General features: G+C 35.3%; 1 protein-coding gene across 1 annotated transcript; it reads left to right on the forward strand.

Annotated features, from left to right (window-relative positions):
* The first annotated feature begins 227 nt into the window (after positions 1–227).
* LOC145689106 (glutamate receptor 1-like) lies at positions 228–1,859 on the forward strand. Its single transcript, XM_081763233.1, has one exon. It carries the CDS (start codon positions 228–230, stop codon positions 1,857–1,859), a length of 1,632 nt encoding a protein of 543 aa, XP_081619359.1.
* Positions 1,860–15,435: the final 13,576 nt, after the last annotated feature.

Consider the following 15,435-nt stretch of genomic DNA (forward strand, 5'->3'; position numbering starts at 1 on the left):
TGCCAGTGTTCAACTTTCAAGAACATACACATGAAAACATAATAGCTCATTTTGAACAATATGAAAAAATGGTGGCACAGTTGACATATTTTGTGCGTACGTTCAGTAATGAATTCCTATACAACTCAATATTTATCGTGTTGCTTCATGAAACCGATGAAATGCACTTGGTATCTCTTATTACAAAAACATTAGAGCACCCATTGTCAATTTATAAAATTGGAAACATGCATAAGGAATTACATCAAGAAAGAGAAAATTACTTCAGGGAAAGTAATTTCTTTATTATTGTTGTATCAACAAAGAAGTCGTTTGAACAAATCGTTGAAACACAGGGTAAATACAATTGGAACAAAGCTTCTAACATTCTCATTATTGTCTTCCACACAGAAACTTTTAACGAAAACTTCAATCAGACTTTTAACAAATGCTGGGAAGCACGTTTAATTAATATTATCGTTGTAATTTTTAATATAAGTGATAAATGGAAAATAAGTAATATAATTCTACATATGTATAATCCATTTCAACATAAGACTTACGTAAGAAATATAGGTTTCGACAAGATACATGTCGCCATCAGAGTACTAGAAATGACATATGCACGTTCTAAATCTAGAAATTTTAATGGCATTGAATTGACAACTGTTAATGTCGAAGCTAAGGCTCTTCCATTGTACGCATATTATAAAAATCCTTCAACAGGAATGCTCATATATCATGGCTATTACAGAAACGTGTTTGATACGTTAAAATGGTATTTAAATTTTACTAGTAAAGGTGTTGTGTATCACAGGAAATTTAACCTAGGATCTGAATTAAAGAATGGGTCTTGGGGAGGTGCTATTGGAAACTTAATGAGGATGGAAGTTGATTTTGCTCAAAGCCCAGTAATATATTTCCTCAGTAGGTACAAGGTTACAGACTTCACCGACATCTTAAATGTCGTAAAAATATCCGTTCTTGTACCTAAGGCTACTGAAATCCCGCCAGCAGTTGCCTTGCTGCAGCTTTATGAACCTTTTGTTTGGTATTGCATTCTGGGATCAGTTCTTGTAATGTCACTCTCTCTAACAGTGTTCCAAAAATTGTCTTTCAATAATGGAAAAAGGCAAACGTATTGCCGGTTACTATTAGAAGTAATTTCATTATTGCTTCGAATATCGACTTCACAGCCAACCACTACTACTTTGAGAATTGTGTTTTTCTTCTTTACCTACTTTAGTTTGATTATAACTTGCCTATTCGAAGCGGGTATTGTTAGCATATTTACAGTTCCCAAACGTTATTCGGACATGAATATTATTTACGATCTTGCCTACTCGGATTTATCAGTTACAGGAGTCAAAAGTTTGAAACAAGTTTTAACACACAATGCGTGTCCAAACGCACGTCTATTGTCAAAGAAATTTAAGATAATTTCCAGTGTTGAAGAAGGTGTTGAAGATGTAGTTAGAAATCGGGATAAGGGAGTCATTGGTCTCCAAGATGTTTTAAAGTACTACAGAAATCAATTTCATAAATGTTTAAGCTGCGACGCTCCAGCTCATATAATGGAAGAGGAATTGGGCTCACAACTCTTAGGTATTGCCGTCCCTAAGGGATCACCATTTCTTTCAAGCTTCAATATTCTCATCAGAAGAATGAAATATGCAGGACTTATTAATAAGTGGAATTTAGACATTGCAACTAGGATCAAAAGTGATGATGACTGTGAAAATCCGTGTATTAACAATGTGGTTGCAATACGATTGAAACAATTTCAATCGGTTTTTTATCTGTTAGCAATGGGACTAATTGTGGGAGCTTTGTGTTTCATTGCGGAGAACATAGTCTTTAAATGTATACGCAAGCTTTAATTGAAATGTATTCATTCACAAAACACATATTCATAGCAATATTACCCTGGTTGTGTTTATGAATGTTGTATCTGAATTATACGAGAAATGGGCTTGTGTGTTAAGTAGTATGTTACACATATCAATACAATACAATATACAAATGGTACCAGTGTGTGTTAAGAATGTTTCTTCGAAATGTCTCACCTAAATTAGTATTCAGTTGGTACCGGTGAAAAACTACGCCTACTGACTTGTGAGTACAATATCGTATTTCGTAAAACCACTTGCTGTTCTCAACAGACTAAAACCTTCATCTCCTTCAGTAGTTGCATATGAAGGACTAAAACTTTTCGATTTAATACCGAAAAACCAATGATTCTAATTGGTATACAGACAATGTTTACCTGTACCTTCCGTCTTCTTTTAGGGACCAAGCAATGTGCATCATGTATTATACTACATAACTTAGCAGAACGAACATTTCTGCTTCATTTGCAAATATTTGAACTAGAGGTTTGTCTATTGCTTACATAATAGATGATATACATACATCAATCCATTGTGAAATCTTCACTATTATGCAGTACATGGTTCTACATGCCATGTATGGCTACCTTCACAATCTGTAACAGTTCATTGCATTATTTCTAAGATACACTGGAGATCGTGTACTGCATGTTGTACTAAGTATGAAGCTGTAAGGTATAACACTTCAGGTATTAATAACTTCGCTCAGTGTTCTTCATTCTTCCTTTGTCCTAAATTTGGCTGTAAAATAGATACCAATCTGTAATGATATGAAATGTCCTATGTTAGAAAAGAGTATGGAATAACCAGTCGTAAAGGAGGAAGTATAGAAGAAAAAATGGAGAAGATAAGAACCAAATAATACAAGATAAAGTGAAGAAAATATACGAAAAACAAATGATCTGATTCAGTACAAGGAAGAGTAGAAGCTGCGCCACACCGACCGAGAAACTGTTGAACTAAGAGGAGACTGTCATTAAAGATATCTTATGACTTCCTAACCATCCATTACTGTGAACCTTCTAAATATTAAAAATTACTAACTTACTCACTGTTCGAATATAGAAATTTAGTTTTTGAAAGCATTCTTGTGGAATGCCAACATATTTGTTGTATTGCAGGGATCTTTCACATACGTGAAAAAGAAGCGAAAATAAGTTATGTATAATAGCCTACCATAATTTATGTAAATCAGGTAGGAATAATGCATGAGGATTATTTTTGAAAATGATTACCAAATGTTTTATTATTGTTATGTAATACCTTGTACCTTCTAGACACAAAGGTATATACACGCCGAAAGACTGAATGAATATAGAGTCCCACATAAAAAGAATGAATATTTTATATATCGGAAAATAGTACGCATTCAGCTGAATAAAAAGTTGCAGTTGAGTATATATCTCCATATTTAGTTCCAAGCAAATTAAACTTTTGAGAAAATGAAATACGATGGTTTTGTTTTCTGTTTGCTTATTCAAGGTTAGGTTCTACTTTTAGTAACTAGGCTATAAGAGACGCGGACTTATATTTAAGCTGAGATGTCGTACTATAAGTACACCATCTATGAAAATGAAAGTTCCGTAAAAGGTGGCCCCGCGTAGCGTAATCGCTAAAGTTCGCCTTCGGTGCGAGGGGTCCTGGGGTCGATTCCCGGTGGGGGCACTAGGTCGAAAAAGTGTAAAAACCTTTATCAGGGCAGCTATTCTTAATGAGGTTTTCCTAGGTTTTTCTCATTAACACCAGGTAAATGCCGGGGTGGTACCTAACTTATAGGTCCCTGGCCTCTTCCTTCCTTCCCGAAGCCTTTCTTTCTTCCATTTCCTCGGATAGTGTGCTCGCCGAGGGACGTTATCCCTCAAACCTGACGGGCTAAATGGTCACAGATGCCAAAAGCCCAGAGATCTAAATCCTAAAGTTACATAAAAGTATAACCCGTGTCGTACAATAGCATGATAAGAGTGTACATCACAATAAATAAGGTCAATTAAAAATACCGTAAGCAATTATTCAATTTTGTCCAAATGTGAAACATTGAAGTCAACAACACATTATATTGAGCTGAATATTCTCATGCATAATTCATTTTAGGAAATTGAGAATAACCTACTTTAAAGTGCTAAAATATATGGTGTTTCTTTCGAGCTACTGTTTCTTGTAAAACACACTATTTATTTATTAATGTAGGTAATATATATATTTAAAGAAATGCTTTATTGAACAGAAGATCGTATCTAATGCGATTTTCTCTTCACAAGGAGATATATATCTGTAATAGTTATGAAGATAATGTTAACAGTGATAATGCACCCAACATTTATGCACATATTACTTATGTGATTTAGAAACAATTCTGTTAATTTGACTTATCATTTAGTTTATAAGAAATAAAATAATAAATATTTTACAGAATAAAATATTACACTTACAAGACTTTTTCTCATCCTTGCAGGGCAAACTAATTTTCTTTGGACTTCTCATCCTCTTTGGTTTAGATATTTGTGAACTATCTAAAAGCAATGATGAACATCAGTAGTTACACCGTATATAATTTAATTAGTCATAGTATACACAACGTAAAACAAGAAGTTTGATTTTTCTAATGGCTCAACCATGGACGTTTCGTGCAGCCTCCCACTCGTCGACAATTCTCCTTAGTTCTCTCTCCAAATCACTCTCCCGCACGCTATACAGGATGGAGCATTTATATCGATATGCCTTTGTAGTGTTTTGAACCAATTGGTAAACTAAAAAGTAAAGAACATAAAGACATACAGTAAGGACTGCGAAATATTATAGGTTGAAATAAACATTCCAAACGGTCCAAAACAATTTATAGGCTGCTTTTATCGACCACTCAAAAACTCTGCGTTGTACATATTGGAAGCCTGTCGTGATTTCATGATTGCCGCTGTAGCAGACTGCAATGCAACTCTTCTTGGAGATTTCAATCTCTCCACTGACTGGCTTTCCCCTACATATGGTGTTCCACATTTTAAAAAGTATAATAATGACTCTAGGTTTTTGGACAATTTTATACATGGTCTTGGAGTAGCACAGCATAATATGCATCCTACTAGAAGCGATAGTAACCTGGACTATATTATGTCAACTCACAAATCAATGGTTGTGGTCCCAAAGTCAAACTTTTTCACATCAGATCGCGACTCTCTCAGTGTGCTTTTCCCTCACATCAAGCATAAATTAACTCAACGTCAAAAAATCAGTGAATTCTTTACCTCAGTGGAAAAAGGCTCGTTGAGATGAAATACGTCAAGCCCTTCATATTTTCTCATGGTCCTTACTTGCCTCAGGTTCAGTTGATGATGCAGCTGACTTATTTGCTGATGTCAGTCAGGCTGTAGTTAAACACTTTGTGCCTTTCCGTAAAAGACCTTCAAAGTTTCCCCGTGGTTTGACGAGGAACTAAAGTGCATGCTCCGCAATAAAAAAGTGCATAAAAGCTATGGAAGGATTTTCCCAGTGAGTATACTTACAAGAACTATACAGATATTAGAAGACATAGTAAATATCTTATGAAAAGAACGTATTAGGAGTACATGGAACATATTACAATAGATACACGTGAAAACCCTAAGCGTTTCTGGGCCCTAATAAACAAACGAAGAAATAGTTCTCGCATACCGACATAACTGACCTATAAAAATGCTTGTGTAAATGAAGAAGACAGGCCAAAGGTTTTTAATTAATATTTTGCTAGCAGCTTTGCTTCATCCTCTCGCACCTCTCCTTCTTTCCCCTACCCTCTTCAACCTGTTTGTTCTGAGTCTTTCTCCTCTATCAATACCACACCGACTGAGGTACTCTCTCTTCTCTTCTCATTGCCCCAACAGCCCGCCTTAGGGACAGATAATATATATATATACTTGCTTCCTACGCAGTGTTGCCAGTTTGCTTTCTCAACCCCTTACGGTTTTACTAAATACCTTTTTCGCAGATGGTGTCTTTCCCACCAGTTGAAAGAGAGCTAATATCACTCCTGTTCATAAGTCTGGTAAAAATAAAAATAATGTGTCCTCATATCGACTTATTTCCTTATTATCTCCACTCTCAGTTGTTTGTGAAAAGATAATCAAAAACAGTCTTTTTTCAATTTGTTGCTCTATTTATAAACTCCTTACAATATGGCCTTTTGCCAGGAAAATCTTGTCTTACTAATCTATCAGTTCTTCTGTCGGATGCTGTGGACAGCATCTCAGAAAATTCTCAATTCGACATTTTGTATTTTGACCTGTCTAAGGCTTTCGATTCTCTTCCACACCATCTTCTTCTATACAAACTCAGCTCTAGATTCAATATACATGGTAAATTACTTAGTCTTCTAGAAACATATCCCAGTAATAGGGCAGAACGAGTTTCAGTTTCAGGTTACTTTTCTGACTTTATTTCCGTAACTTCAGGAGTTCCTCAAGGCAGGGTTCTGGGTCCACTTCTATTTTTATTATACATGGACGATTTGCCTTCTTTGTTCACAAATAGCTCTACCAATATCCTTCTATTTATTGATGATTGGAAACTCTACATACAAGTTAAATCAGAGTACGATGCTCTTGCTCTTCAACATGATGCTTCAATTCTTCTCAACAGGTGTAGCTCTTGGAAACTTAGTTTAAACATCAAAAAATGTGCTTCTCTTACGGTTTATCTAAACAAAAGGAACCTATAAACCACATATACAAAATTTGTCATCAGAAAATAAACCCTGTCACCCCTTTCAGAGATCTTGGTGTTATCATTGATAGTAAGCTTACTTTTGCGGATCATATAAGCACAATATCTTGTACTGCTATGAGAAAACTAGGACTCCTTTATCGCTTCACTGACAGAAAAAATCCTAATTCCTTAAGCTTGTTCTAAAGTCATATGTTGCTCCCACTATTAAGTAATGTTCTCCTATCTGGTCTATGGCCTGCCCTACTCATATGAAAAAAATAAAATCTGTAATTAATTTCTTTTTAGCCATTGTACCCTACCGAGAAAATCACCTCCGAACACTTCCAAAAAATTACGTTTTAACATTTCTCAATATCACACCTCCCCTAGTGAGAAACAAAATTTCTGACCTAATATTTTTGCATAAAATTGTAAATGGCCATATATCATGTGAACAGTTATTAAGTCAGATCAATGTCCGCTAGAACAAAACGGTCTAGTGATCTCTTTTGCACTTGAGCTGCAAGAGTTAATATTGTTAGAAGGTCTCTTCTAAACCAAATTATTAGCACGTATAATCAGTTACCAGAAACTGTAGACCTTTTTCTTCAAATGAGCATGCCTTCAGATCATCTATAAGTAAACTATCTTTGTAATGTTGCCATTGTACTGTACCATCTTGATTTTAAATTGTTATTCTATTCTTATGTTATATAATTGTTAAAAGTTTCAGTGTAAAATGGCCTAGTGCTGTATCTGAAACATATTATAAATAAATAACTGAAATGGTGTGCCACACAAATATCTGCAAGAAAACAATGCTTCACATACTTTGTGTACACAAATCTAATAGTGTCAACTCAACATCAAATTACATTCTTTGTTTTAATAAATAGCACCACGGTAGGTCATTACACATTTCAAATCTACTTTTTAAAGGATAACTTACCGTATTACATTTATTTTTCAGTGTTGCAAATGAAGGATGGTAAAAAAACATGCATATTTTGATTTCCTCTACAGCACACAAACGGGACAATACACATTCAAAGTATATAAGCATTTAATACTGTGACAATATTAGAACGGATATAAATGAAGAGAAACAAGGTAACAATAAATTCAAAATGTTTTTCAAAAGCTTTTATTTCAAAACATTGTTTAGATAAATGGCTCACATTCCTCCATAGATGATTTTCAATATGTGTAAAGGTCATAAGGTCATTAGCAGTAAATTAATATTTCAAACCGTTCTAGAGACAACAATAGTGAAATTCGTGAGTAAGTAAGTAAGTAAGTAAGTCTATGCCCCATGGAACCCGAAGGTTCAATGCCACACTCACAAAAGCTCTCCACTGATTTCTATCCTTAGCCAATTGGATCCAGTTTCTACTTTTTACTCCTATTTCTGGGTGCTCCATCTTAATATTGTCCTCCCATCTGTGCCTAGGTCTTCCTAATGGTCGTTTTCCAATTGGTCTTCCAGTTAAGACTTTGAAAGCGTTTCTACTTTCATCCATCCTAGTTATATGACCTGTCCACCTAAGCTTCCTAGACTTGATGACCCTAACAATATTTGGAATAATTTATACGGTTCACGGTTAAATTATGTAGTTCCTCGTTATGAAGTTTCCGCCATTCTCCATTCCTGTTCCTCTTGGGTCCGAATATTTTTCCCAGGATCTTATTCTCAAATACTTTTAGTCTATGTTCTCCCCTCAAAGTAAGCGACCATGTTTCGCAACCATACAGAACAACAGACATGATTATCGTTTTATATAATTTAAGCTTCAAATTCCTCGACAGAATTCCCGACTACAAGAAGTTTTTAACAGAATAATAACAGGAATTCCCTGATTTCAGTCGACATTTATTTTATTCGTTAATATGATTTTTGGCTGTTAATATTGATATAGTTGAAAGTATGCACTTTATCAAAAGCATTATACTTTTCAATATTATGTAATTTCGAGAATTTGCTGTAGTACATCTACAAAAACTACTATAATAATGTTATAGAAGCAGTGTAAATCAAAAACTGTTTTAGAAAGTTTTCCGCAAGTATATTACTACAGAATAAGCCATATATTTACACTTTACCAGTTTTTCTTCATATCTCCAGAAAGCTTTGGGATATCAATCTGCTGTAAACGGCTTCATAGCCTTCATACCTATTAAAATTGGATGTGATACTTATCTAAGCAGTTTTTGAAAGAAATAAGGCCTTGGAAAGAAGTCAAATTCTCAATTACTTGTAAGGATTTTCTATCTGTTCGATATACGTCATGTGATGCCCATATTATTCAACACTAAGGCACTTTGGGCATACATAACCTGGCTCATCTTACTTGCGTTATTATTGCTGTAGGGCCCTTTTTAATTTGTTTGTTTTTTAATTTGTGTTACTGTAGTGCTCTTAGTATGTAATATTGCATAACAAGTGTGGTATTGTACGTGCAGATTTGGATTGAGCATTAACATGACGTAGTACCATCGGAAAAAATAAAATTTTATGTTGGGTTAAGAAAACTGATAATTTAGTGATATAACAGACTGTCAACAATGTCCTCTTGATGGTATTTGTATGGCATGAATTTTAACGTTATGAGTTTACTAGTTTAACCCATTAGTGCATGAAGTTTCTTAGAAGTAATATTTGCGTACAATTTGTTAACTTGGGGTATGTTAGCGCATTTTGAACGACTGTAGCGAATTCTTTCGGAAATTTTCGATTGTAGTGGGCGGCAAGCACCATAAAATATCACATGCACGGCAAATACTCAGATAACAAAGTCCTAAAGTAAGGTGCGAGTAATGCTTGTCCACGAGTTCTCACATCGAGAATATCATGAAACAAGAAGATGCCTTGTCACCATTATTATTCAATTTTTGTTCTTATATACGCTACAACGAAAATCAAATACAGTAACTAAGGCCTAGAGTTGAATGGAATCCACTATGTTATGGCGTATGCAGATGATATAAGTGTGGTGCAAGAGGATGTGAGAACACAAATAACACAAAGGTATTATTAAACCCGTGTTGGGACATAGTTTCAGAAAGAGAAAGAGAGAGAGAGAGAGATTCGCCATGAAAATATTACTGCAAATTATGAATCAAATAAAACTTCAATATTAAATAATAGTTTCAACAAATATCTATATAGAGATTATCAAATGCCTAGAATCAACATAACAGAAGTTTATATTCACAAAGAAATTCAACGTCCATTGAAGGCAGTTGAAGTCGTGTTATTATTCAGTGGCGGTTTTAAGAGGGTAGACCAAACGTTTTGAAAAATATATTAATACTAAGAGATATAATAAAGAGTGAATATATTTTCCACTATTTATATTAATGGTAGATAGTTATTTAACATCAGTCACTACTGTAAATCATCATCATAGGTATTCTGCCCTTACTGGCGGGTCACATGCAGCTGAGAAGCTTCCATGCTCCATGGTCCTCCACTAACCTCTTCGTCTTCACGTATAATCTTTCTGTTTTTATATCATCCATTAATTGTAGTCTCCTTCGCCCTCTGCCTCTCTTTCCCGCCACCATAACCTCCATGACGTCGCTCATGACACAAGTTCTCCTTAGGCAATGTCCCAACCAGATTCTCTTCCTCTTCTTAACAATATCTAAATGTGTTCTTTTCTCCCCACTACTTCTAACACCCACTCATTCGTTTTCCGCTCGACCCAACTAATTCTTTCCATCCTTCTCCACACCTACATTTCGAATGCTTCCAATCGTTTTTCATCAACTTTACGTAATGTCCACGTTTCCGCCCTATACGGTACAATACTCCACACGAAGAATTTTATGAGTCTTTTTCTCAACTCTCTAATCAAGGTTCCACAAAACAGACTTTTCTTCCTCCTAAAGGCTTCTTTTGCCATTCCTATCCTTGCTTTTATTTCACGTTCGCACTTCATGTCATTACTAAGAATACTACAGAGATATCGAAAACTATTCACTTGTTCTATTTGCTCCCCTCCCACTTTTATATCTGACACTGCCCGCTTCGTTCCAATCACCATGGTTTTTGTCTTTCTAACATTTATTTTCATCCCATATTCTTCAAAGTCCACCCTCAGGTTTTCTAACATTTTATTGATTTCCTTTTCTGATTATGCAACAAGCGCCATATCGTCTGCAAATCTTATGCATCTAATCATTATACATCCTACCGAAATGCCGTCATCATCATGTAAACTCGTTTTCACTATCTCTTCTAGCTAGACATTAAATAGTGTTGGTGAGAGGCAGCATCCTTATCGAACTCCCCTTCCAATTGCACTCTCTTCCGTCAGTTCTTCCCCTATCCTAACATTTACTTGTTGGTTCATGAATATGTCTTTTTTGGCATTTTTGAACACCCTGTATGGGGATACTTTCAGGAGGAGAGAGGTATTATTTGGTATTTTTTCATCTCCCACTGTAATAAGGCTGTGCACCAATTATTGCAAAAATCTAAGATCGTCAGGTCAGATTTTGCTATTTCATTGGTTGATTTCAAATGGAATATCCCAAGAATAATTATCCTTGTTTTGAGGTATGGTTATAAAATGTGGTAATTTACTTTGAGGTGAGAAAGTAGACTGAAAGAATAACATTCTGAGGCGAATTATGAGGGGGGGACCAATCCACATCGAGGAACTTTGTGACTTAAGCCGTTTACCAAACGTTGTTAATGTCATTATGTGTATCAAACTCAGATGGATAAATCATGTAGCAATGATAAAAGAAAGAAGGAAAATTTTGAATTTTTTAACTTGGAAAGCAATCGGGGAAAATACCATTACGAAAACATAGGTGCAAATGGGAGGTCAATATTATATATAGTTATCTCGCAGAAATATTAATTAAAAGTATAAACTAGATCAAGTTGCCTAAGGATAAAACTAAGTGAAGAGCTTTTGTGAATATGGAATTGAACCTCCGGGTTCCAGAACCCATAGAGTTAATTAGATTGTATTTAGTTGCGGGGTTGCAAAATTGTAATGACTTAATTGTTTATGATTATCAGAATGACGGAAATTGAGGAAAAAACAACAAGTTAATATTACTGGACCATCTCTTACTCTCAAAACAGCTCTAATACGATATGACATTCAGTTATATAGGTCGTCAAGTAAAAACACCGCTTCGCTTGCACTGATTTCAGTTAAAGACGACGAAAATTAAAATCTGTGCCGGATTCGAGGCTCCAAAACGGACTAGAGATGTTCAATTAAGTTCATGTTTGTGGATTGGACTGGCAAAGGGAGGTGTCAGACTTCATCCAATTGGTTCTCAAATCATGCTGCAAGAGCTACTCCTGTGTGAATGGGCACATTAACATCCTGGAATATGAAATCATTGGACAGAGAAACCTGGACTATAGGATGCAGATGGGTCAGAATATATATTGACACAGTCACGGGTATCTAGTGATGCGATCTCTAACCGTCAGCACAGGACCCACTGGATACAGAGACATTATGGAATACATCGCAGAGCAATGCTCTATTTCACAATTGGACGGAGAGACTACGAATAATAGGCTCCTTTAGGCATCTGTCACATATAAAGACGGCCTGTAGTTTGAATTAAGGTCAACGTTGCCAAATTCGACCATATCGTACGTTTACAGTCATCAATAATCCATACTACGTACTCTCAGCACTAATGACACCGTGCCAAATCATTATGGTATCTTATAACGGGTTCATCGGTGTAACGCGAACCATGTAGCTCGCAGTGGGATGTGATTGTCGACATAGAGTGTACGAGGAGCTAAATGGGTTCCTACGCCACTTGCACCGCAGTCACCTCTCCGATCGTCAAACTGCTTTAATGATCTGCGGGAAATATCACTGTGGGTCTCTTCTGACTACTTCCTCTTTGCCGTGAGTTTTGAAGTCCATGACCAACTTGGTATTGTTCGTTGCTACACAACCAACACAACTTGCCACTTTCATTGCTCTCGCACAAGATATCGGCAACAATGTGCTCGCTTTGAAGGCTAGACAGGTAGTCCATTGCTTTAAAACTTTGTTCAGGTAAGAAAAAACAATTTATGTAGATTTCTTGGTACTCCTGCTACTTCTAGAGTATTAAATTTAGATTCTATTCAAATTCTTACAATCTGTATAGATCTAGAATGTGGAGAACAGAGTTTTTTTTTAAGAGTACTTATTTTAATGCTTCTTTGCGTCTTTCACAAACGGGCTTCCCTCAAAATTGAAGAAAGGGAAGATGAATATAACGAAATTTCGGATCGTTCAATTTATTTTTAAGGTATATTTTATGTTTGCATATTTAGCGCAAAATGATAATGCATATTCTTTTCTACGATGAAAACTAGGAAGCACAACATTTTACTTTTGCTTCTCAGAAGAAGAAATTAAAAATAGAAAGGAACAGATAAATTAACATAACGAAATATCAGTAATATTCATATCATACCTTCTCTTTCTTTTAGTTGTGAAAAGCTAAAATATTATTTATGCTGAAAATGGTGTCAATTTCCATATTTCCATATTTGTGAGTAGTGCAGACTGCCACTTACACAGTCACAGCACACTTAGAAAGAAACAAATGTCAGAATTACATTAGAAAACAGGAAAATAACATAGAATACATAAAAATAACATATAAATAGAGAAAAAATACAATTAACATATAAATGAATGCACTCAAACAGGCACATATTAGTAACTAGGGACAGCGCTTTTAGGTATTAAAACCCTGAAAAATAAACAGTCAAATACGCACTTAAAATTTAATAAATAGATTCTAAAATGTAACTCAAAATAATGGAGATAAATACTCAATACAATTAAAAAATAAATTCAAGTTATAGATAATATTCGAAAAATATAGAAACATGCCTGTTTGTTAACATAGGGTGATTTTTTATTTAAACTCAAGAATTTCATTTGGGTCTAGAATTCTAACTGAAGTCCAATGTTCATGCGGTTTGTGGCAAATGATCAAGGAGTGATGGAAGATTTATGGAACTATGTTTATTGGTTTAAATTCATCCAGGGTAATATCGTCCGTTCGCCAAGAAAAACATCAAATATTCACCAGTGTACCTTATAATTGGAATGAGGTACGGTAGTGCAGTATCTAGATTTGAGCTTTCTTAGTTAGATAATAACCTCGCCAATGTCGATAGGAAACAGGAAACTGGGGCGTTGTATTGGGAATTATGCTGTACAGTTCTGTGTTACTGTGTGATAGGAGTCTGCACGGGCCGGAATTCTTTGCCCGGGCCCTGCCCGTGAATTTATAATGTGAGACCCGATCCGAGTCCGAAATATGTTTCAGCATTTATACCCGAGCCCGGCCCGAGCTTGTGTGATAATCAAATAAGGCCTAATTACAGAAACTTAATAATTTACGCAAAATTGTAGTTTTATTTACAACAATTAGAAGTTTAATTTTAAAGTTGTGTTTTAAATGTTCTCCAGAAAGAACGGTCCAAACATCTAATAAATATCGTTGTACAGTCCAGTTACAAAGTTAGGCCCTAAAAGGCCCGAAAAATATGGTGGTATATTTAAAAATTTACGGCCTGAGTCCGACCCGGGTCCGAAGTGATATATGTTTTGTAATTGCGAATCCGGCCCGCGAGTCCGGTTCAGCCCGAGCCAGGGCAGAGCTCTACTGTGTGAGCATGATCATGACACAGTGAGAATAGTGTACTCTTTGGAGCAACATGAGTTTATCGTTAAAAGTGTTTGGAGAACAGAATCTGTTGTTGCCACGCAACGGGTATTTAGAAACAAATTTGCCTCAAGTTTTTCCCCACACAGGAACATAATATGGTCGCTAGTGAATAAATTGAAAGAAACAGGATTGCTTCAGAGTGAGTCAGGGAAGCATCGGACCCCGGAGGCAAGTGTTGTGGAAGATATCAGTTATCGACTCCTTAGGTCGACCATAAATATCTGTTGTTTGTCGCAAGAAAACGGCTATAGTTATTAAACATGTGATTTATGGGTGTTAGAACTAACACTTAGTTTGTATTCTCACTACCATTTTATTTGTATTCTGCAATTTCACTTCATAAATGCAAAACCTCATACCAGTGTATGGTACACTGGCGAATATTTGCTGTTTCTCTTGAGGTGTGGACAGTATTACCCCGGATGAATTTAAACTAGTAAACATAGTTCCAGAACACTCCCATTCTTCGTTGATCATTTGCCAGAAACCGCATGAAAATCGGACTTCAGTTAGAAATTCTAGACCCAATTGAAATCCGTGTTTAAAAAACTCACTCTGTATCTTCTTTTTTATATATGCATCCTTGACATGCATATTTCGTTAATACAGTCTCTACAGCACTACACATAACAGACCAAATTTTATACACTTTATCAGTGTATATAGCAGTCCTAAGTTTTACATCTTATCAGTACAAACAGCATTTATGTTTCTCGGAAGAAGCCAAATACTTTCTTGAAGTACTAAATTATATATTTTTCTCCATAAAGTCGTATTTGAAAGAAAATGCATGGTATAGGTAACATTAGGCACTAAAGCAATTATTTAGGCTGAAATGGGCGAAATAGGCAAAACAGGCAAAATAAAATTGAATTAAATTGAAACTATAACTTCCATGTAAACTTTAAAACGTTATTTTCAATCATATCTTTAATAATAAATAATAAGCATTTTGCCTAACATCAAATCTCAATTAGTAATATACTGGCACATGAAAAACAAAGGTTAAAATTGAATAGAGCAAACAGATCAGGTACAGTAAAAAAGAAAGCCATTATAATTACACTCAGTAAACAGAATGCTAACATCAATCTGTTATCAAGGGCCATGTTGTAGTTTCCAAGAAAGAAGTATAAGCAATGTTTCAAATATAGTTTCAAATTTTGCT

The sequence above is a fragment of the Thermobia domestica genome, chromosome 7 (genome assembly GCF_964235325.1).
Source record: "Thermobia domestica chromosome 7, izTheDome1.hap1.1, whole genome shotgun sequence".
Lineage (NCBI taxonomy): Eukaryota > Metazoa > Arthropoda > Insecta > Zygentoma > Lepismatidae > Thermobia > Thermobia domestica.